Source organism: Trachemys scripta, chromosome 20 (genome assembly GCF_013100865.1).
Source record: "Trachemys scripta elegans isolate TJP31775 chromosome 20, CAS_Tse_1.0, whole genome shotgun sequence".
Classification (NCBI taxonomy): domain Eukaryota; kingdom Metazoa; phylum Chordata; order Testudines; family Emydidae; genus Trachemys; species Trachemys scripta.
In genome coordinates this window covers 15,095,923-15,117,937 of record NC_048317.1, presented here as the reverse complement: position 1 = coordinate 15,117,937, position 22,015 = coordinate 15,095,923, and the positions used below count along the sequence as shown (strand labels likewise).

Below are 22,015 nucleotides of genomic sequence, written 5' to 3'. Positions count from 1 at the left end.
TCTAAACTCATGAAGCATGCCTGTGACAAAGGTCAGTCACCGTAGCCTTGTATTATAGGGAGGCAGTGTGACCTAGTGGGTTGAACACTGGCTTGGTACTCAGGAAACCTGGGTTTTATTCCGGTCACTGCCACTGGCCCACTAGGTGAGCTTGGGCAAGTCACGACCCCTGCTCCGTGCCTCAGTTTCCCCATGTGTAAAACAGGGATAGTGATTCTGACAACCTTTGCAAAGAGCTTTGAGATCTCCTGCTGCAAAGCACTATAGAATAGTGAGGGATTATTATTTTACAGGTGGAGAAGCGATCACAGAAATGCCTGAGATCACATATGAAGTCAGTGGCACATAGCTGGCAATAGAAACTGGTGTCCTGAGGCCGAGTCCTGTGCCTTAACCACAAGCCCATGCTTTTAAACACCAGCCGAGCACTTCGTTAGCAAACATGATTGATCAGAGCAGCCTGCGAACAATGCCATGACGAGAAATCCATGGAGTTTACAAGGCGTCCACTACATGATATGAATTAGCATTAAAACATCTCCCTGCTCTGGCCTGAAACACTCTGTGACCCAGCGATGGCTCTGCAGGGGCCCTTCCATCAGCTCTGATTAGAAACACAGAGCCAATTTCTGGTCTCAGCGACACCGCTAGGAGAGCAGGGCAGCTCCACTGCAATGCACAGAGTTCCTCCCGATTTCCGCCGCTGTCTCTCAGGGCAGAAGCTGGGCCAGAAACTTTAAAAAATAAAAATCAACCCCAGAAGAACTGGCTGGAGTAGGTTTAACCCTTCAACTGCTGGTGTTTTCCAGACTCTGTTCCTATGTACTTCCAGCCCCAGGCATGCACAGGACCGTCACATACACCTGCCTCTACCTTCTGTGTGTGATTGGGCACTGCTGCCTCCAAAGGGCACTGCAGATCTGTGAGGCTCCTGAAATGTGCCATGTCCATCAGCGCCAAGCCATTCCTGAGAGTGTAGGAAGGGTCATGCAGGATCAGACCTGTGTCCCTCCCAACAGTGAGCAGCTGTGGGGTGATTTGCCCCAGGAGAGTTTCTTCCTGACCCTTAAGAGCCAGCGAATGAAGCAGGAGATCCCTCTCCGTTACTAACGCCGGACATTCGCGTTCTGTCCAGTGTATCCCGCAATGAGCTGATATCATCGGCCACGGTCCTCTTTTCCCAGGTGCCCACCACAGGTCACAGGCCCCTGTCGTCAGATGTTTGGCTGCATGCGTGTTCTCCCGGCAAGTTGTCCCAGCTCTGTGCAGACAGCTGGCACAGCAGATCGCGAGCAGACCGCCCAATGACCACAAGTTCTGTTAAGGTGCGAAGGCGCCTTGCCAGGTTTATTGTCAGCAAATCACGGTCCTAGCTCCCCGGATCAATGTCTACAGTTACACTAGCACATGGATGCCCGTGACAATGGACGCAGCTCAGTCAGTGGTGGGACTTTCTACTGTCCCCTCAGCTGGGCAAAGACACTCCCTCTGAGCTACATCTTTATACACCATACAAACAAGTGACGTATTACCCTTGACATATCAGGGTGCCACCCTCTGATGTATTAGGGTGCCAACCATTGCCTTGTACCTGTAGGTTTGATCAAAACATCTCTATTCATCACACTGTCATCCTGACCTTATCCTTAAGCTGGGTCAGCATGTTCTTGTTATCCCTGGGGAATGTGTTTATCGGGGTGTTCCGGTACCACCCTTTTGGAATGTGCTTGCGTGAGTGTTTTGTGCCCAGCATCTCTTAGGAATATGTGTTTTTACAATATCAGCCCTGTGCTTGCCACATTCTGTGAGCAGGGCCTGCCTCTTGCTCACAGCTTAACTTTGCTTTATATCAGCAAGGTTTTGACTACTTTAGCTCAGGCCTCAGGCCTCATACCAGGCTTCTGATACAAGGGCTTATGTCTCAGGCTCTCTTCCCACTACAGCCCCTCAGTTCCCAGTCAGGATTCCCATGGGTGTAGATGGACACTACACTCACAGAGCTATTGCAGACTGTGGGGCATAGTGCCACAGGCCATCCTGCGAGCTGAAGAACGATCATGACCTTTATTTCACAGAGGGGGAAACAGAGGCAAGAGAAGGGCTGTGATTTGCTCAATGAGTCAAGGATGGAGCCAGGTCTGAAACCCAGGAGTCTTGACTCCCCATCCCCTACTGTAACCACTGAACTATGCTCCCTCCCAGGTACAGGGCTTGCTGCAGCAGCACGAGAGAGTACTGGGAACAGATCTAGAGCTGTGTGTAAAATGATAGATGCTGTAAACGTGCAACATACGTATACAGCCAAGAATAAACTAAAGAGCGCTGGTGCCTTCTCAGTTTAGTCTGAGTGGCTCCGGATTTGCATTAACGATGTGCAGGTGGGTGGTGAGGACTGTAATGGAGAGGAAAGTTACGCTATAATAAAATTGTTAGTTCCCATTTATAATCTGGTTAGCAGACAGTGCAGTGTAACCAGAATCTCCATAAATCTGAGCGCCTGGTGCGAGGAGCAGTTTAATTCTGCTTTTGGTCTCTGGGAAGGGCCTTTGCTGAGACGGATTGCACAGGCCAGAGTGCTGGAGGGTTCATCTTTCACTGCACGCCAGCCGATGTCCTCGCCCGTCCTCGCTGCGCCCCGAGTGACAAAGCTTCAAAGCAGGAGTGCAGGCGGGGAGTGTTTCAAGTGGCACGTTCAAAGCATGAGTTCAAAGCAAAGAGCTGCAGTTGTGGGAGGCAGCGATCAGCACACAAACACCTTCTGCCTCTGGGTTGGTCTCTGAACTACCACTAAGTGAAATCTGGCCTGGGCGCTCTTAGCGCCTGGCTGGTGCAGGCTGTCTGTCCTGCCCTACCTGGATGAACAGTAGGGACTGGACTTGTGACCTTTAGCTCTAAAGGCAGAAACTCTTATTGCTGGAGCTAAAGGAGAGCGCTGTTACCCGGAACCAGCAACAGACTCATAAACCACTTATATGGCCCAGCCATTAGCAGGCAACAAAGACCTGTACGTCCCATGGGGCGTTGTGCAAGGAAATCATAGACTCACAGAAATGTGGGGCTGGAAGGGACCTCGAGAGGTCACCTCATCTAGCCACCTGCGCTGAGACAGAGCCAAGTAAACCTAGACCCTCCCTGACCCGGGTTTGGCCAACCTGGTCTTAAAAACCTCCCATGACGGGGATTCCACAACCTTCCTTGGACGCCTGCTCCAGAGCTTACCTTGCCTTACAGCTAAAACGCTTTCCCTATCATCTAACCTCCCTGGCTGCAGATTAAAGCCCATTACTTCTTGCTCTACCTTCAGTGGACTTGGAGAACAATTGATCCCCGTCCTCTTTATAGCAGCCCTTACCCAATTTGAAGACTTATCAGGTCCCCCTTCGGTCTTCTTTTCTCCACACTAAACATGCCTGTTTTTTTAACCTTTCCTCACAGGTCAGGTTTTCTAAACCTTTTATCAGTTTTGTTGCTCTCCTCTGGACTCTCTCCAGTTTGTCCACATCTTTCCCAATGCACAGCAGCCTGATAGCTGGGGAAAGGCCAGTCGCAGAGGAGGCGGTGCTGCTGTCCAGAGGAGCTGAGGCAGGGAAGGTGGCTTTTGCCAGGGGGTAGGCTCTTCTCCTGGGCCTCTGCGGCACCCCAAACCCCTGCACAAGATGAGGAATAGTGGCAGACCCAGTCCAATATCCCTCTTCCGGCTGTGCAGATCAGGGGCTGCCGCTGCCTCCTTGCTCTAATCCCTTCCGGCAGGGATAGGGGGCGCTGCCCGCATTCTCCACCACTCCATTCACCAGCAGTCCAGGCTCTCTGGCATCCTGCCTCTACCTACAGTCAAACCCTGATGCTTCAAAGGGAGCTGACGCCCCCTTGGCTCTATTCCCCGGGCCCCATAAATGCACCCAGCCAGTTCTACAATGCTGCACCTGGAGGGCTGGTGGGGAATCCTGCCTGACCCCTCCAGGGGCTACGCTGATGCCCTGGAGCTTGAGATTTGAGAACCCCAAATGCTGGAGGCAGCATGTGCATTCTGGAGCAGGTCCTGTTCCTAGAGGGAATGCTATCCCTACTCGTCCACCTACGCGCCTTCGGTGAGCTTGCCAAAGGTTAGATTTCACCTCCTCGCTGGCTCGTTAAGCGCAGTGTAGAATACCCCAAAACAGAGACAGCTGTACTGGGCGAGCGGGTTGGAACACAGCTATAGGGTCTTGCAAAGCATACGCCCTGGAGAGGGGCTGCGGGCTTGTGGCCCTGCTATTTGAAGTGCTCTACCCTGATCACCTCGAAACCCTGCGGCAGCTGCTACAGTCTGGCTCTCTGACGTGCTTCCAGCAGCATAGAGGGAAGTGTTTGGAGGAGGGCGGGGGGCTCGGTTGTGAAGCTCCTGACTTTTTAATGAGAGTATCTCAGCTCCCTGGGCAGATGCAACACATGAAAGTTACGAGCCTCACTTAATTCACTCTCCGTCAAGCAGGTCTGGTAAATGGGGTCCCCGAGGATTATTAAGGCAAAATGAATCTGGGGAGAGCCTTCAGGCAAACAGAGGCTACCTTAATAGCCTGTGAAATTAAAGCTCCTTATGTAGTTACCAATTAGCCGTAATTGGATTAAAGGCAGGAGTGTGAGAGCACTTTTAGAAAAGCACCGAAGCTGCATTTGCCCTGTTGCCACGTCCTGTCTTTCTTTCTCCCACTCCATCCCCAGGCCGTTCCCCGGGGCGGCTCACGCCAGGGCACTCTCCTGACCTGATGGGAAATGAGCCACCGTGCTGACCCGGGGCGGCTCCCAGGGAGCCCACAGGCTGCCGAGCACAATCCCTGCTCTCTGGGGGCCGGTGCTGGCCCCCCTGCTGGTCCTGCCCCTCCTGGGTACGCAGCCGCCGCCCCGCTGCACGTGTTCCTGAGCCCAGCAGGCAGTGGGGTGTGAGCCAGGAGCGCAGGGTCTCCTGGGGGTGCTGCACAAGCACTCAACCGGCTTCCCCACTGGGCATTCAGACCCTGCTACACACAGGCGCACGCCAGCTAAACTGCACCCCCACGCCAACGGGCACAGAGCTCTGATCTTCAAAGAGCTCCGCACACTGAACTCAGTGACACGTTGGGCCCGTAAGGATCCCCTGCTCTACAAGCCGAGCCCCAGCCCGAGGCAGGACGGGGGGGCGCTGTGCTAGTGGAGAGGAGGGGCTGGTGCCACTGAGCAGGGGGCGAGGTATTGCCTCCAGCGCAGCGTGGTGGCCCCCGTGCTGCACAGCACCAGCTGGGCACAGGCTGGCCTGGCTGCACTAGCCCGAATGCAGCCTGCGTGGGGAACGCTAGCACCGAAGGCAGCGTAGTCCGGTACGTATTCACCTTGTTAGCCCACCATTCTATGCATCCGAAGAAGTGGGCTGTAGCCCACGAAAGCTTATGCTCAAATAAATTTGTTAGTCTCTAAGATGCCACAAGTACTCCTGTTCTCTTTGTGGATACAGACTAACAGGGCTGCTACTCTGAAACATAACACACAGAGTGATTCAGATACACCCCACAAACACACACACACACACAGAGTGACACAGATACACCACACAGACACACAGTGACAAAGATAACACACAGAGTGATTCAGATACATACACACACAGATACACCACACAGAAACGCACACACAGTAATGCAGATATCACACACACACAGAGTGAGTCAGATACACCCTACAGAAACACACACACACAACCCTTTATATTGATATTCCTGATTGGTTAGTTCACTCATTAATAGCACATGAGAATGACTGGAGGAAAGAATTCAGTGGTGTGCATTTGGTGCATGTCTGTGTGTGCAGGACTGAGGGTGTGTGAGTGTGAGCCTGACTGGGTATCTGTATGTCTGGTGTGTGCCTCAGTGTCCTGTGTGAGGAGCATAGAGCTGATTTATATTAATGTGCATCTGGGTCTATGGGGTGAGGGGCTGTGTTTGACTCTGTCTCTGTGTGTGTGATTACATGTAATGGGTGTGTTGTGTGTATTGGATCTATGCTTCTGGGGGGAGGGTGCCTATGTGTGTGTGTGTGTTGTGTGCCAGCATAACTCCCTGTGATGTGCATCTGCATGTGTGATGGGTATGTATGTAACCAAGAGGAAGTTGTACATGTGTCCCTGGATGTCTGTGTGCATCTGTTTCTGTGACTTCCTGCGATGGGTATTGTGGATATGTGTGGGGTGAGGGTGCATGTGTGTCTCAGTGTGTATGTGTGTGTGTCTTTGTCTCCATGTGTCACGTAGCAGAAGTCTTTGTCTCCAGCTCACACACACACACAGAGACACACACATCCATTGCCCTGTTGCTGCAGGCAGGATTGGGATAGCTGCTGTGATTTATGGTGGAGTTGTGCTGTAAGAAGTCACAAAACAACATTTCGTGGTCAGACCCAGAGGCGCTTACAGAGCGAGAGTGAGACAACGAGCTGACCCTTCGATCCATTTATCAAAGCGGCTGCAGTTCCTGGTTCCAGACAGGTGAAACAGTAATAAAAAACGGAGCAAAGAAAGTTGTTCAGCAGCCAGAGAATTTTAAATAAGGTGAAAAAAAAAAAAAAAAAAAGACAAACCTGCTAGCTGTGGCAAGCTCCGCTTTGATGAACTCTCTCTCCACTAGGAAGCTGCTTCCCCATATGATTCCCCAACTCTGCACGTCACCTTTCGTAGGAGACTCGTTTCTACTTAGGCCTGGTCTACACTCCAGAGTTAGGGGGACGTAAGTCGCCTTGTGTCGACCTATTCCCGCACGTGTCTATGTTCGGATTTGTCTCTGGCTGACGTAAATGCCCCATTCCAGTAGCACAGGAAAACCACCCCTGAATGGCGTGGTCGACCTACTGAGGTTGGCACAGTGCGAGTGTAGACACTGCATGACCTGTGTCAATCCTAACAGTCCTCCAGCAGCTGTCTCACAATCATAGAACTGGAAGGGACCTCAAGAGGTCACTAGTCCAGTCTCTTGCCCTCAAGGCAGGACTAAGTATTATCTAGACCATCCCTGCAAAGTGACTGCTCTGGTCACAGTTTTAAACTCCTCTGCCTGGGGGTCCCAGAGACAAGAAGCCACTCCCCCTATTTAAAACACTCCACGTATTTTTGAAATGCCTTTTTCCTGATTGCCCACCTTGGCACACGTACCTAGCAGCGCTCTCTTGTTGTGTGCAACTGTCCAACCGAGCATGCCGGTTATACATTCCAGACACACTCCTGTAGCAGATAGGAGATGTTGGCTCCCTGGGACTGTGGGAAGAGCCTGAACAGGCCCAGCTATGAACCAGCCATAGAAACATGGACCTCTACGAGCAGATTGATTGGGAGACGGGGTACAACAGGGACCAGCAACAGTGCCACATGAAAGCGAAGGAGCTACGGCAGGCCTACCCCAAAGCCAAGAAGGCCGACAATTGATCTGGTCCTGAGCCACAGACCTGGTGCTTTTACAATGAACCATATGCCGTACTTGGCAGAGACCCCACCAGAGCACTGCAGATACTGCGGAGGGGCCCGAGACAGAGACCCCTGCAGTGAACAATGAGGAGCAAGGATAGGGAGATGTGGTGGGGAACTCCAGCCATGCCGCAAGCCAGGACCTGTTTGAGACTCCGCCACAGTCCAGCCAGTCTGACCAGGCAAACGCAGACGAGCCTGAAGGGGAAAGGGTCCCGGGTAAGTGTGTGTATGCATTTTTCCTTACAATCTTTAAATGTAAAGATGGCAGCCACCCGGACCAGTGTTTTAGAAGGGCTGGAGATACAACAAACAGAGGGAGAGTTAGCATCTCCTTTCCCTCTTCCCCCATCGTCCCTGGCGGGCTGTCCTCACCACGGCTGGGGATGGACTGTGGTGCTGTGCCAAGATGCTCTGAAGCTGAAGCCTCAATAATCATTTCTTGTTCCAAGTGTTTATGGGAATAAGGGAAGGGAGTTTTGAAACTTGGCTTTCCCTTGTGACTGTATAGTCAGAGGTACATCTGTCAATTTTAATCAGCAGCTGCCTCTGGTGCCCCCTCCATGCCCTCTGAACGCTTGACTCTGATGAGAGGAGAAAGAAGAGGATTCGTGAGGACATGTTCTGTGAGATTCTGCAAGCCAGTGCTCCATCACACCGGGAGGTTAGAGGGCCAATATGACCAACAGCCTGGAGAAAGGCAGAAAGGACAGGAGAAAGGCCCAGGACTCCCAGCTGGAAAAGGAGAAGGAGATGCACCAGGACATAATGGGTCTTCTCAGGCAGCAAACCCAAATGCTGCAGACCCTGGTTGACCTACAAGTCCAAAAATCCTGGACTCCTCACCCTTTGCAGTCCTTGGAGAACTCCATGGTCACACACTGCTCCCTACACTCCCCAACGATGGCATGGTAGGGCACATCCTTACTCCTACCACTCGATGCTGGGGGACAGCAAGGAAAACCACAGCTTCACATACAGTGACCTGCAAGAACCACAGCTGTGTAGCCACAACGGCCTACATTTGTTACTCAGATGGACATAATTGTTTACTGCCTTTCTAGTTTTAAATGTTCACCCCATTAAACTTGTTAAAAATTTGTGTAACATTGCCTCTGGGTTTTTTGTGCACATTGATTTTCCACGCCGTTTTCCCCCGCTCAATAAAGTTCTATTTTTGGAGAATCAAATTATCTTTATCAGTTCATAACAAATATTGCCAAATACATAGTGATCGTCAAAGCAAATGGCACTTGTAAATCCACACCAAGCACCACAGAATTCATAGCTTTGGGAAAACACCCAGTCATATTTATCAATGTACAGCAAGCCCTATACAATCCTTAGCAGTACCCAAAGCTCCCAGAGAAACTCCAGCAGAGAACTCTCCTGGGGCTGACCATTAAAGTACTGTTTCCTCACCTGGATAGCTCCACGTTTAGCTCTTCTAATGACCTCGGTGTCTGGCTCTTCAAAGTCAGAGACGTCTGCTCCACCTCAACCTTGGTGGTAGTTTTTCCCCGTTTGCCTCACAGATATTATTCAGGACACAATAGGCATGGGATGTTTTTCTCATGGAGATCCAAACAAGTGAGTGAACACCACCAGCGTCCCATCAATCTACCAAGAGCACATTTGACTGCAATTCTGCACCTGCTGAGCCAAGAGTTGAATATTTCCTTGGTGCTCTCAAGGTGGCCAGTGTATGGCTCCAGAATCACTATTGGCATATCAGTATCACCAATGGTAATCTGGCGGTCAGGAAAGAATGGCCCTTCTTGCAGCTTTCTGAAGTCTTGTGTTCTTAAAGATGTGAGTGTCATGCCCCTTCCCTCACCAGCCACACTGTTGTCGGTGAAGCATCCCCAGTGATCCACCAACACTTGCATAACCAGAGAAAAATAGCTCTTTCTGTCGATATACTCTGTGGCAAGGTGGGCTGGTGCCAAAATAGAGAGATGTGTGCCATGCATATCCCTCCAGGAGGGAGGGATAGCTCAGTGGCTTGAGCATTGGCCTGCTAAACGCAGCATTGTGAGTTCAATCCTTGAGGGGCCCATTTAGGGATCTGGGGCTGGGTCTGGCTTTGAGCACCAGGTTGGACTAGATGACCTCCTGAGGTCCCTTCCAACCCTGATAGTCTATGATCAATCACCCTACCACAATTTGGGTGCAAATCCATCCTGCACATTGCAGAGAGTTACAGTCTTGCATAGTAGAAGATTTTTTGCTGACCAATAGCAATCCAGCATTGCAAGCTTCCAGAATGCAATTGCCACTTGCTTCTCCACTGCCAATGCAATTCTCATTCCGGTGTCCATGCACTGGAGACCTGGAGTGAGCGTGGCACACAGGTCCAGGAATGTGGCCTTTCGCGTCTGAAAGTTCTGCAGCCTCTGCTTGACATCCCAAACCTGCGTTATGATGTGATCCCACCATATGTGCTCATTTCTCGGGCCCAGAAGCAGCGCTCCACTGTCTGCAACTGCTCCATGAACACCACCAAAAATCTTGAATTGGTTTTCGCTGTGTCCCTCCACAAACTGTCCTTGAAGACATCCTCATGGCCCTGGAAGTTGTGGTACTTCCTGCAGGTCTGCAAATACAGGAGCACCGTGCACCCTGTGTGTGCAATGTTCATGCGAATAGTGCAGAGCTGTGTGGGCTCCATGCGTCTATCGGAGATGTTGGATACTAAAAATGCCTTGCAGATATGTGGGATTTAAAAAAATAAATAAGTCAAAATTATGGGTTATGGGTGGCATTATGGGATGGAGAAAGTTGCATGCTGGAAACTTGACCCCTCGCTCCCAGAGATCCCTGGGCGAGTCATTATTATCCTACAACACATTTTGCAAATCATTTCCCAGCAGGCATTGCACCAGAAAGTGGCATGTGGCACACTGGGATACGTACTTGTGGTGCACCACACTTTGCATCAACACAAGCACTGCTGGTGAGTAGGTGCAGTTTGCAGGCCCCTGAGCAATATACAAACCTCGGCAGCTGAACACGGCCCACAGCTGGTAGTGTAGACGTGGCCTTAGACTGTGGCTAGGTATTGAAGCTCTGTAAAGATGGTAAGTAACCAACTCTCCTGATAACCCTGGTAGGAGGTGAGCATTGATATCTCCTCCTTGTCCAGGTGGGGAAAGACACGCTAGGTGATCTATTTAGACTGTAAGCTCTTTGCGGCAGGGAATGTCTACTACTCTGTACAACACCCAGTGCAATGTGGGTGGTTCTTAGGCACTATTGTAATAACCATGATTATTATTAAGGGTACGATTTGGTCATGGAGGTCACAGATTCCGTGACTTTAACAGAGTCCGTGACTGCTTCGGCTTCAGCCCTGGCCGCAAGAGCAGCCCCCACCGCAGGAACAGTGGCCGGTGGCTGGTCAGTCCCCGGCAGCTGGGTCGGTCCTCGGAGCTGGAGCAGCCCCCAGGCATAGGTCCGTGTCTTTTACTGAAAATACCCATGACAAAATCTTAGCCTTAATTATTATCGTTACTAGTAATATAGGACTTGCCTTAAGTCAGTGGCAGGACCAGAAAGAGAGCCCAGTTCCCCTGCCCTAACTGCTAAACTGCAGTGGGATGTTACACGGCCTGGTGAAGCAGGATGGTCCATTGGTTCAGGCACTAGCCTAGGACTTGGGAGTTCAAGTCTCTGCTCTACCCCTGTGTACCCTTGGGCAAGTTGCTTTGTCTCCCTGTGCCTCAATTCCCCATCTGTACACTGGGGTTAATAGCACTTCCCGGCCTCTCAGTGGGGATTGTGAGGATAAATGCACTCAAGGTTAGGAGGTGCTCTGGAGCTGTGGTATAAGTACCTAGACTAGAAGCCGTGTGTATCTGCTGTGTGTCTGTGGAGAGCTGTGCACCTTCCAGACTGTTTTCCCACAGTGCACGCAGCTCTGTAACTGCTATGACTTGGTTGTTGGTGGCCTTGGCCATTCCACTGCTGGCTGGCAGTGCCATTTTGTGGTCAGCCGCAGCATGCTCCAGAACAGGGACGCGCACACTGCGCTCTCTCGGGGAGATGTCACATTCGTTCTTTCTTGTTATTTTCCTTAATGCGATAAGCCCTTCAAACAGACCGGCTCTGCTTGTTCGCTGTGTGTGGAAAACACCCCCCTTCCTGAAGCTGTTTGCATTGACCCTAGTGGCGTCGCTCCCTCATAACTGTCTTCCCCCCTTGTGCTCGGCCCCCCAGAGACATGCCTGGGCCAAACCCAGCATCACAGAAGCTGTTGTGTAAGCGGTACGCTGGGTGGTCAGGAAATAGGTATAAGTGGCAAACTCAGGTAACTTGTGTGACACACCTGAAATGTGTGCATTGTGTCTCATCTGATGTCTGCACTGCATAGAGGATAACAGCCTACTATTGCTATCACCTAACGGAGTTACTCCTTTCAGCCAAGTGGGACTTCAACTCTTGTGGGCCCCAGATGCTGCTCTGGGTGGGCGACCCCTGTTGGGAGGAGTAGGAAACGTGTGTGCCATGTCCCTCTGGTGGCTAGTCCCCATATCGGGCTAACAGCCTACCTCAACCACCAGCTAATAGTTAGGGTTGCCAACTTTCTAATCGCATAAAACCAAACACCCTAACCCCGCCCCTTCCTGAGGCACCGCCCCTTCCCTGCCCCTTCTCCAAGGCCCTGCTCCCCACTCACTACATTCCCCCTCCCTCGGTGGCTCACTCTCCCCCACTGTCACTCCCTTTCACTGGGCTGGGGCAGAGGGTTGGAGTGTGGGAGGGGTGAGGGCTCTAATGGGGGGGGCGTGCGGCCTACAGGGTGGGGCCAGAAATGAGGGGTTCAGGGTGTGGGATGGGACTCTGGGCTGAGGCAGGGGGGTTCAGGTGTGGGAGGGATGAGGGCTCTGGCTGGGGGTGCGGGGTCTGGGGCAGGGACGGGTATGAGGAGTTTGGGGTGCAGGAGGGGGCTCCAGGCTGGGGTGTGTGGCAGAGGGGTTCAGGGTGTGGCAGGGGGGCTCTAGGCTGGGGCAGGGGGTTGGGGGGCAGGGGGAGTGAGGGCTCCATCTGGGGATTCAGGATCTGGGATGGGGCCGGGAATGAGGGGTTTGGAATGCAGGAGGGCTCAGGGCTGTGGCAGGGGGTTGGGGCTCGGGGTTGGGGTGCGGGCTTACCTCGGGCAGCTCCCGGTCAGTGGCGCAGCGGGGCTAAGGAAGGCTTCCTGCCTGTCCTGACTCCGCGCTGCACCCCGGAAGCGGCCAGTAGGTCCAGCTCCTAGGCGGAGGCGCGGCAGGCGGTTCTGCGTGCTGCTCTCACCCGCATGCACCCGTTGGCCGTGCTTCCTGGCCAATGGGAATGCAGAGCCAGTGCTTGGAGCGGGGGCAGCGCGTGGAGCCCCGTGGGCCCCCCCAGCTAGGAGCCGGACCTGCTGGATGCTTCCAGGGCACAGCGCGGAGCCAGGACAGGTAGGCACTACCTGCCTTAGCTCCATAGTACTGCCAACTGGACTTTTAAAAGCCCGGTCAGCAGTGCTTACCAGAGCCGCCAGTGTCCTTTTTCGACCGAGCGTTCCGGTCGAAAACCGGACACCTGGTCACCCTAGTAATAGTTACATTCTTAGTTTAAGCCGAGGTTTGTCATCCAGTGGGTCACAAGGAGTAGGAACACAGGGCATAGGACAACTGGTAAGTTTGGTCATGATGGCAATCCTATTTGCAGAAGATGCAGTGAGGTGGGACATGTGGCAAGGAGATGCATGTCTGAGAATAGGCTCAGAGCTCGGGGAGACAGAGGGCAGACCTGAATGACATTAAAGGGCAGGCTACTGCTGTGGGAAGGTGCCCAATGGTGTTGGTTAAGATTAATTGGCTAGAAATGTGGGCCTTGCTAAATAGCGGGTCTCAAGTCACCACCTTGCAGAGCTGACATTTTAGGAAACATTGCACTCAAGAGGGGTTGTCGACTACCAAGAACAGGGTGAAATCGGTAGCAGGAAGTGGTTTGGGTATCTCATGTGCAGGCTAAATGGAAGCTGAAGCTCACATTGGAACTTCTAAATATCCAGATCAGGGTATTTTCATTAGCAATGTCAACCGTGATTATTTACCCCCAGTAGTCATAGGTAGGAGCCTCCTGCAACAGTTATGAGGCGTTGTTTCAAGTATTAGGGTCAGAGCAACAGCTCCCCAGTCATTACAAGAAGGTCCGGCAGACTGTGATTCGACATGCAGTATAAGAAAGCTATGAAAACGTTGCCAGTCAATAAGTGAGAATAGCAGATGTGCATCCCATCAAGCTGCACCCAAATATGGAAACCTGTCTCATTTGTAAAACAAAAGTTGGTTTTATTTCTTTACTGGAACCTTGCTGGGATAAAGTAGGGAGCTCCCACAACAGTGGCAACGGAAAAAGGATTAGTACCAATTAGGATACTGAATTACGTGACCAGACCTGTGACGCTATATAGAAATCAGGTGGTTGGGCGTCTGGTATGCATAGATTGGGAAGACAATTTAGTGCTCAATGAACAGTTTGGGGAAGTGGGACATCTGCAGACAGTGATCCAGGATGGTGAGATAGATCCATACCTATGGACAAAGGAAGTAGACTTGGGAATGCCTTCAGCATCTGCAAAGCAGGTAGAAAGGTTAGTACAAATGATTAAGGAACATGGAATAGCTTCCTTGCAACGTCTTTTGGATTTTGGGTGGGCCACCCAAATACAGCGCACTGTGCCCACAGGGGGACATCCTCCAATTAGGGCTGATTTCAACCAGTTGCTCTAGCTCTGTATCGGCTGCTGAAGGAAATGATAAAAGAGATTTGGAAGCTAATGTAATAAAAGAGCGTCATCATTCATGGGCTGTGCCCATTGTGCTAGTTCAGGCAAAAGATGGGAAACTGCGCTTTTGTGTAGATTACTGAAAATTGAGTCAGGTCACCCATAAGGACACCTATACCTAGAACGGAAGATTCCTTAGTGGCATGAAAGTCAGCAAGTTTCTTCTCTACTATCAGTTTAGTAAGTGGATACTGGCCAATTCCAGGGGCACCAGAAGATCAAGAAAAAACCCACCTTTGTGACACCCATGGGACTTCATGAATTTACAAGAAGGACTCTGTAATGTTCCAGGGACTTTTCAGAGATGTGTGGAGCATTGTCAAGACTCTGAGAACTTTGATACCATTTGATTGTGTCTCCATGACATCACTGTGTATTCAAAGTCCTTTGAGGGACGTTTGCAACACTTGGACGTGGTGTTTGATAGATTCACACAAGATGGATTAAAAGTAAAACCTTCGAAACATCATTTCCTAAAAGAAAATGTGAACAATTTGGGACACACAGTGTCTGTGGCATGGGTCGCTCCTGATACCGAGAAACTGAGAATGACAGAGGAGTGGCCCATACCTGCCACGGTACAAGACGTCTGGTAGTTCTTACGATTTGTTGATGAATATTGTTGATTTATTAAGGACTTAGCTAAAGTTGCTTGGCCATTACCTGGATTGTTAAGAAACACTGGAGATAAGAACATTTCTAAAGCTGCCCAGGTAAAATGGAGAGCAGAGTGCCAAGCAGCGTTTGAAGAATCGAAATCTCTCCATCCTTAGCCCCGTCCTGGCTTATCCAGTTTATAAACTACCTTCTAGACTAGTGCATATAGATGCCAGCAGCAAAGGATAGGGAGCCCCCCTTGCTCAAGAGCAAGATGGTAGGGAGCGAGCGAGCGATTGCTGACGAACACTGGAGCTTAAAGGGATCTCAAAGAAATGATGAGAAATACAGTTCACTCCGGTTGGAATTCTCGGAATTAGCCTGGGCAGTAATGGGAAAGTTTCAGCATTATTTTACAGCAACCTCATTTGAAGTGTTTACAGATAACAGCCCATCGACATATTTGCAAACTGGCAAACTAGGGGCATTGGAACAACCGTGGGCTTTTTGTCTGGTCAATTATAACTTCACCATCAAATACTGACAAATACAAATATATTACAGTATTAATGTAAACGCTGATGTATTGTCTAGGCTGCCACAAAAGGTGATTATAAATGAAGACTCAGATGAAAAGGAGGATTTGGAAATGCCTCTGTTTCTGAATGTTCCTATCGAGAGATCCAGGTTTATTGCTAATCATGTGGTTGGGAATGAAGAGATAGAACTTGACATACGTCAAGATCTGTGGAAGGAAATTCAGTTATGGAGTCTGGTAACGCGGGAATTAAGAAGGCATCTAAGAAAAGATTGAGTGCTGATGGTTGATTGCTTGGAAAAGTTACCAGCTAAGGTAGTGAAACTGCAGAGACAACAAAAATATCTCCAAGAGAATGGGAGGTTGGTAAGGAAGGTTATAGATTCTGACTCTAAGGAGGAGACGATACAGATTGTCTTGCCCAGACAGAGTGTAAGGACGGTATTAGAAGCTTATCACAATGCGTTTGGACATTTTGGAGATAAAGAGACAGAACCGAACTTGAGAAAGAGGTTCTGTTGGATTGGGATGAAGGAGGACATTATACAGTGGTGTCAGAAATGTGAAATATGTAACTTGAAAAATAAAGCTGGTAGTTTTGATAGACCCTCCTTGCATGCTACTGATAGCAATGGTGATGTTAGATCATTTAAATCAGAATTACCTATGTGCTTGTCATGACTGATCATTACACAACATTTGTGGTGGCAATTCCTGTGAAGGATTTGTCAGTGCAGACGATGGTTCAGGTCTTCTGGACACAGTCTGTAAAGCCGTATGGGTACCCAGTGAACATGCTGACAGATCAGGGAGAGGCTTTTGAGTCGCAGTTGTTTAAAGAACCTTGTACACTTTATGGCAGTCATAAGAAGAGATGTTATGTGCCAATGCAAGGCTTAGAATCCTTTTTCACCCACCCAGCTCCAAATTCCCTGGTTATGACAGCAGCAAATGAGTGAGTGAAACAGGGTGGATATAAAGCTGTGTCTAAAGAAAAAGAGTCCAAAAGGCTAGATCTGATGGGGAGAAAAGTCTTCTTGCCGATGCGCATTGCAAACCAGCAAGGTCTGTGATCAAAATACGATTTTGTGAACTGGGACATTATGTCCAAATTTGTGGACAAGTTACCAGAATCCTCCAGGGAGGGGTTCAAGTCCTTCATTATGGAATGTTATTTAGTGGCCAAGACAACCGCCCTGATGTGGCCTCGGCTGTAACGATGTGAAGAATGTCATGGTTACAAAACTCTGGTGTAGCGCCCAAGATCCAGCAAAGCAGAGAGAACTTGTCGTTTGATGGTCACCTCTTACCCTCAGAGAGAACTGATGAGCCATTACACTCTTTCAAAGGTTCCTGGGTCACCCGATGCTCATGGGGAATTTATATCCAGGCTGCAAAGAGATGGCATTCTGGGAACCAACAGCAACAACAGCAGCAATGTCGTCCTCAGCAATATTTCTGTCAGCTGTCCTACACTGCGAGGCAGGCACAAATCACGGAGGAGGAAGCCTTCTGCGCCTACTTTTGGTCAAATGCGGCTAGGCAGTCTGTTGTCATTGTCATATCTATGCCCCGGCTATTTGCAGGCAGGCGGTCTCATTTGTCCAAGCAAATCCAGCCTATGTTACTGCAGACTCGGGACCTTGTGGAGTAGGTGCTGCATTTGAAATTGTCAGGCTTCAGTCCGAGATCCCTGACGTTTCACTTGGAGGCGCTCTCGGCTTTCCAGCCTCCCATGCAAGGAATTCTCAAACCCTATGGCGATGAGCAGTTTTAAAGGTATTATCTGTCTTTTTCCTCCCGCTGTATGCAGTGTTGATGTAGCCTTGATGGTCCCAGGATATTAGAGAGACAAGGTGGGTGAAGAAATATCTTTTGTTGGACTAACTTCTGTTGGCGAGAGAGACAAGCTTTTGAGTTTACACAGAGCGACCTGAAGAAGAGCTGTGCGTAAATTTGAAAGCTTGTCTCTCTCGCCAACAGAAGTCGGTCCAATAAAAGACATGACCTCACTCTTTTTCCACTGATGAAAGAAACGGTCCCATTGCGGGACCTTAACAGGGTCCTGGCGGCGCTGATGGGTCCACTGTTCCAGCTGATAGCAACTTGTTCATGGGCGCGCCTCTCTCAGAAGATGGCCTTCCGTGTGGCTATAACATCCACAGGAAGAGTTAGTGAGTTGCAGGCCTTAATGGCAGATCCTCCACACAGTCAATTCTTCAAGAACAAGGTGGTTTTAAGATCACACCGGAAATTTTAATCCGAAGTCATATCTCAGTTTCACAGCAATCAGGTCATTTACTTACCTCTATTTTTTCCCAAATCACATTCAAGTGCAGAGGAGCAGCGGCTACATAGCCTAGATGTCAGGCGGTGCTTGGCGTTTTATTTAGAAAGGGCTAAGCCTTTTCATTCATCACCTCACCTTTTTATCTCATGCCAGTGGTTCTCAACCAGGGGTACGTGGACCCCTAGGGGTACGCAGAGGCCTTCCAGGGGGTCCATCAACTCATCTAGAGATTGGCCTAGTTTTACAACAGGCTACATAAAAAGCACGAGCGAAGTCAGTACAAACTAAAATTTCATACAGACAATGACGTGTTTATACGGCTCTATGTACTATACACTGCAAGGTAAGTACAATGTTTATATTAGCGATACCTGCAGGGCTGCGATGTGGTCTTCTCTGCGTGCTTTTGCTAGACATGATGCTGTCAACGCGGCCTCGAGATCGGATGCTGACTTTGGAAGGCAGTTCTGCACTCACTCCATAGATCGACTCTGAGCCCAGAGTCCCCCAAGTGAAACCCCTGTCTGCAGCCACTCGAAGGAGAAAAGACAGTTACGTGTCTGTATCGTAATGGTGGTTCTTTGAGATGTGGGTGCAGACATGTTCCCCGACCCACCCTGTGCCCCTCTGCATTGGAGTCTCCAGCCCGGGATTTCGGTGTGAAGGTACTGAGGGGGATCGGGGAGCACCACCCTTATGGAGCCCTAGGAGGGACTGTGGGGAGGGAAATGAGAGCTGCCCCTGGGGTACTGCTAGGCAAGTCTCCAGCTTTGGTGACCCGGGCATGGGGCGTGGCTGCACCCACATCTCAAAGAACCGTTACAATACAGCCAAGTAACCAGCTGTTACCAGCAGGTGGGGGAATCAGGCGCACGAAGTGACTTGTCTAAGCTCCCAGAAAGGGTCAGTTTCCTGGTTCTTGTCTACCCTGCCAAGGGTTTGGTGTATAGCAATACCGACCCAGGGCTAGGCTGGCAAGCCCTCCCCGTGGGGATCCGGCTCATACAGTCACCAGAGTGCGGTCACCCCAGAGCTCAGACCACACAAAAGAAGCTCCCCCAGCACAAGGCCGGTTGCTGGCACAGCAGCGTCTGTAGGGGAGTTTTTGCCGGCGTGGGCGCAGCTCTGGGCAGTGTGATTTTGTCACACTCCTCACTGACAGAGCTACGCCAGCCAAGCTGTTCAGTGTAGACGAGCAGGCCCCGATCTGCTGCGGGGAGCTGCCTCTCCCCTGCCAAGCTTTGGCTCTCGGGCTGCATTGGCTGTTCAGCAGAGGGGTCGGAAGGGAGGGCGTTTGTAGCAGCCCTGGCCCCAGCAGCGGTAGCTCCCCCATGCTGTGATCAGGGGACGGGGAGCCGTGCGTGTTCCAGCGGCTGCAAGGATGGGCAGCACGGAGAGGCAGTGCCCCGTCACAAACTCCAGCTCTCCCCGCCCCCCACCATGCCCCCGAGGAAAAGGGCTGGAAATGGATTGGTGATGAAAACTGAGAATCTCTCTTACATTGTGAGGGCGTCAGCGCCCTTGTGGCGAGAGCAGTGAGCTGGGTTCAGTGGCCACCTCTGTCAAGGACGCCTGTGTGAGCCATCGGCCCCTGAATCTCTCTGCCTCAATTCCCTCTCTGTAGAGTGTGGATGATCCTCGTCCCGCCCCTCCGGCCTTTGTCTGCTGGGTATGTTCAGTCTGGGAGTGTTCTGGGGCAGGGACTGTCTCTTATGCTGTGTCTATGCAGCACCCAGTACCATGGGGCCCCGACCTCCGTCAGGGCCTTCAAGTATAAATAACGGGTGGAGTATCCCACGGCGAGTGAGGGCGAGGAGGGCAAAGCCACATGCCCACTGAGCCCTTAAGCTGCTCTGATTAGGAACATTGTCTCCTTCTGTCTGGAAAGCACGGAGCCCACCTTGAGCCCTACGTAGATAACGAATCTCTTTGTCTCAAGTGCTAGGTGGGTCAGTGCCAATCCCAGACCCCTTCCTAACTCTGTGCCTTTGGTTTGTTCCCTTAGATCTGGGTAACTCTCTTGCGCCCTGGAATCCGCCCCCTCCTGGATCTTCATGGGAATGCGAGGTGGCGGGAGGCCCCGAACGATTGCGAACTGTCCCGAAAGCAACAACTAAACACGCCAAAGGCGAGGACAGCACGGAGCCAACACCCTGGGTTCATCTTGGTTTCCTTTTATTTTCCTTCTGGGCAGTTGCACAGTTTTCAGGGACTTGCTGCAACACCAGAGAAACACACACACACACACACACACACTTTTCTGCTCAGACTGAGGGACCAAAAGAGGTGCAATGGCTCCATCTGCTGGCTACTGTTCAAATCTCACCAGTAGCTGTAACTCCAATGACAGCAAGGACCACGGTGGAAAACCGATATTTTCATGGAGGATGGGGAGAAGATTCTGTCTAAGGAACAGCTTTATTCATCAACACCCTGACTGGACTCCTGCCGTCCATCCATACAGTTATGTCAGCTGTTCTGATCTGAACCCCTGGCGCCATGGCTTGGCAATACGGATGGTGGATTGAGTAGCTAGCAATGCATCAGGTATCTGTGTTTAAGGCAAGGTGAAACTGACCAGAGGAGGGTAGGTAGGATCTCAATTAACTATTTTCTTCTTTAATTTTATCCACATCTTTATTTGAACTAGTGTGTCCCTTGTCAGTGTAGATAAGTGCCAATCCGAAAGGACATTTCATGGGGCGCGGGGGCAAAATATTCTGCACTTAATGAATTCAGCACTGGTGGGAGGAATACACTCTGTCAGCTGGCTGGCAGTGAGAGCTGGCTGCTTCTTGCCTCTGGTAAACGGCCACAGCACCCCACTCACCCCTGAGGCGCAGCCAGAAGCTGCAGTGTTGCCAGCTCTTGCGATTTTACCACAAGGCTCACGACATCTGGTTAGTTTCTTAAAGCTCCAGCTTCTGGAATCAAGAGACTGCAGGAAAATCTCAGCTTTCATGCCTAAAAAGGGAAGTGTCTAGCTGTGCTGATTTCAGAGAAAAGCCTGAAAACTAGGGCTGTCAAGGGATTCAAAAGATTAATGGCAATTAACCGCGCGATTAATCGTGCTGTTTACAATAAGAGAATACCATTTATTTAAATAGTTTGGATGTTTTCTACATTTTCAAATATATTGATTTCAATTACAACACAGAATAGAAAGTGTACAGGGCTCACTTTGTATTTCTTTTTGATTGCTATTTGCACTATAAAAAACAAAAAAAAAATAGCATTTTTCAATTCATCTAATACAAGTACTGTAGTGCGATCTCTTTATCGTGAAAGTTAAACTTACAAATGTAGAATTATGTACAAAAATGCCTGCATTCAAAAATAAAACAATGTAAAACTTCAGAGCCTACAAGTCCACTCAGTCCTACTTCTTGTTCAGCCAATTGCTAAGACAAATAGGTTTGTTTACATTTGCAGGAGACAATGTTGCCCGCTTCTTGTTTACAATGTCACCTGAAAGTGAGAACAGGCGTTCGCATGGCAAGATATTTATGTGCCAGATGCAGTAAAGATTCATATGTACCTTCATGCTTCGACCACCATTTCAGAGGACATATGTCCATGCTGATGACGGGTTCTGCTCAATAACAATCCAAAGCACTGTGGACTGACACATATTCATTTACATATCTGAGTCAGATGCTGCCAACAGAAGGTTGATTTTCTTTTTTGATGGTTCGGGTTCTGTAGTTTCCGCATCGGAGTGTTGCTCTTTTAAGAATTCTGAAAGCATGCTCCACACCTCGTCCCTCTCAGATTTTGGATGGCACTTCAGATTTTTAAACCTTGGGTCAAGTGCTGTAGCTATCTTTAGAAATCTCACATTGGTACCTTCTTTGAGTTTTGTCAAATCTGCTGTGAAAGTGTTCTTAAAACGAACAATATGTGCTGGGTCATCATCTGACACTGCTAGAACATGAAACATATGGCAGAATGCGGATAAAACAGACATATAATTCTCCCTCCAAGGAGTTCAGTCACAAATGTAATTAACGCATTATTTTTTTAACGAGTATCGTCTACATGGAAGCATGTCCTCTGGAACGGTGGCCGAAGTATGAAGGGGCATATAAATGTTTAGCATATCTGGCATGTAAATACCTTGCAATGCCATGTAGAAAAGTGCCATGCAACCGCCTGTTCTCACTGTCAGGTGATGTAAATAAGAAGTGGGGAGCGTTATCTCCCATAAATGTAAACAAACTTGTTTGTCTTAGCGATTGGCTGAACAAGAAGTAGGACTGAGTGGACTTGGAGGCTCTAAAGTTTTACTTTGTTTTGCTTTTGAGTGCA

At 50.0% G+C, this 22,015-nt stretch overlaps 1 protein-coding gene across 1 annotated transcript in view; it reads left to right on the top strand.

The window, feature by feature from the left end:
• The window catches only part of NKAIN1 (sodium/potassium transporting ATPase interacting 1), a 67,635-nt gene extending 46,833 nt beyond the window's left edge, over nucleotides 1–20,802 (top strand). The window contains exon 6 of the mRNA XM_034754366.1: nucleotides 19,713–20,802. Coding sequence (XP_034610257.1) covers nucleotides 19,713–19,722 — 10 coding nt within the window. The 3' untranslated portion in view covers nucleotides 19,723–20,802. The remainder of the gene's footprint in view (nucleotides 1–19,712) is intronic.
• The last annotated feature ends 1,213 nt before the right edge of the window (nucleotides 20,803–22,015 follow it).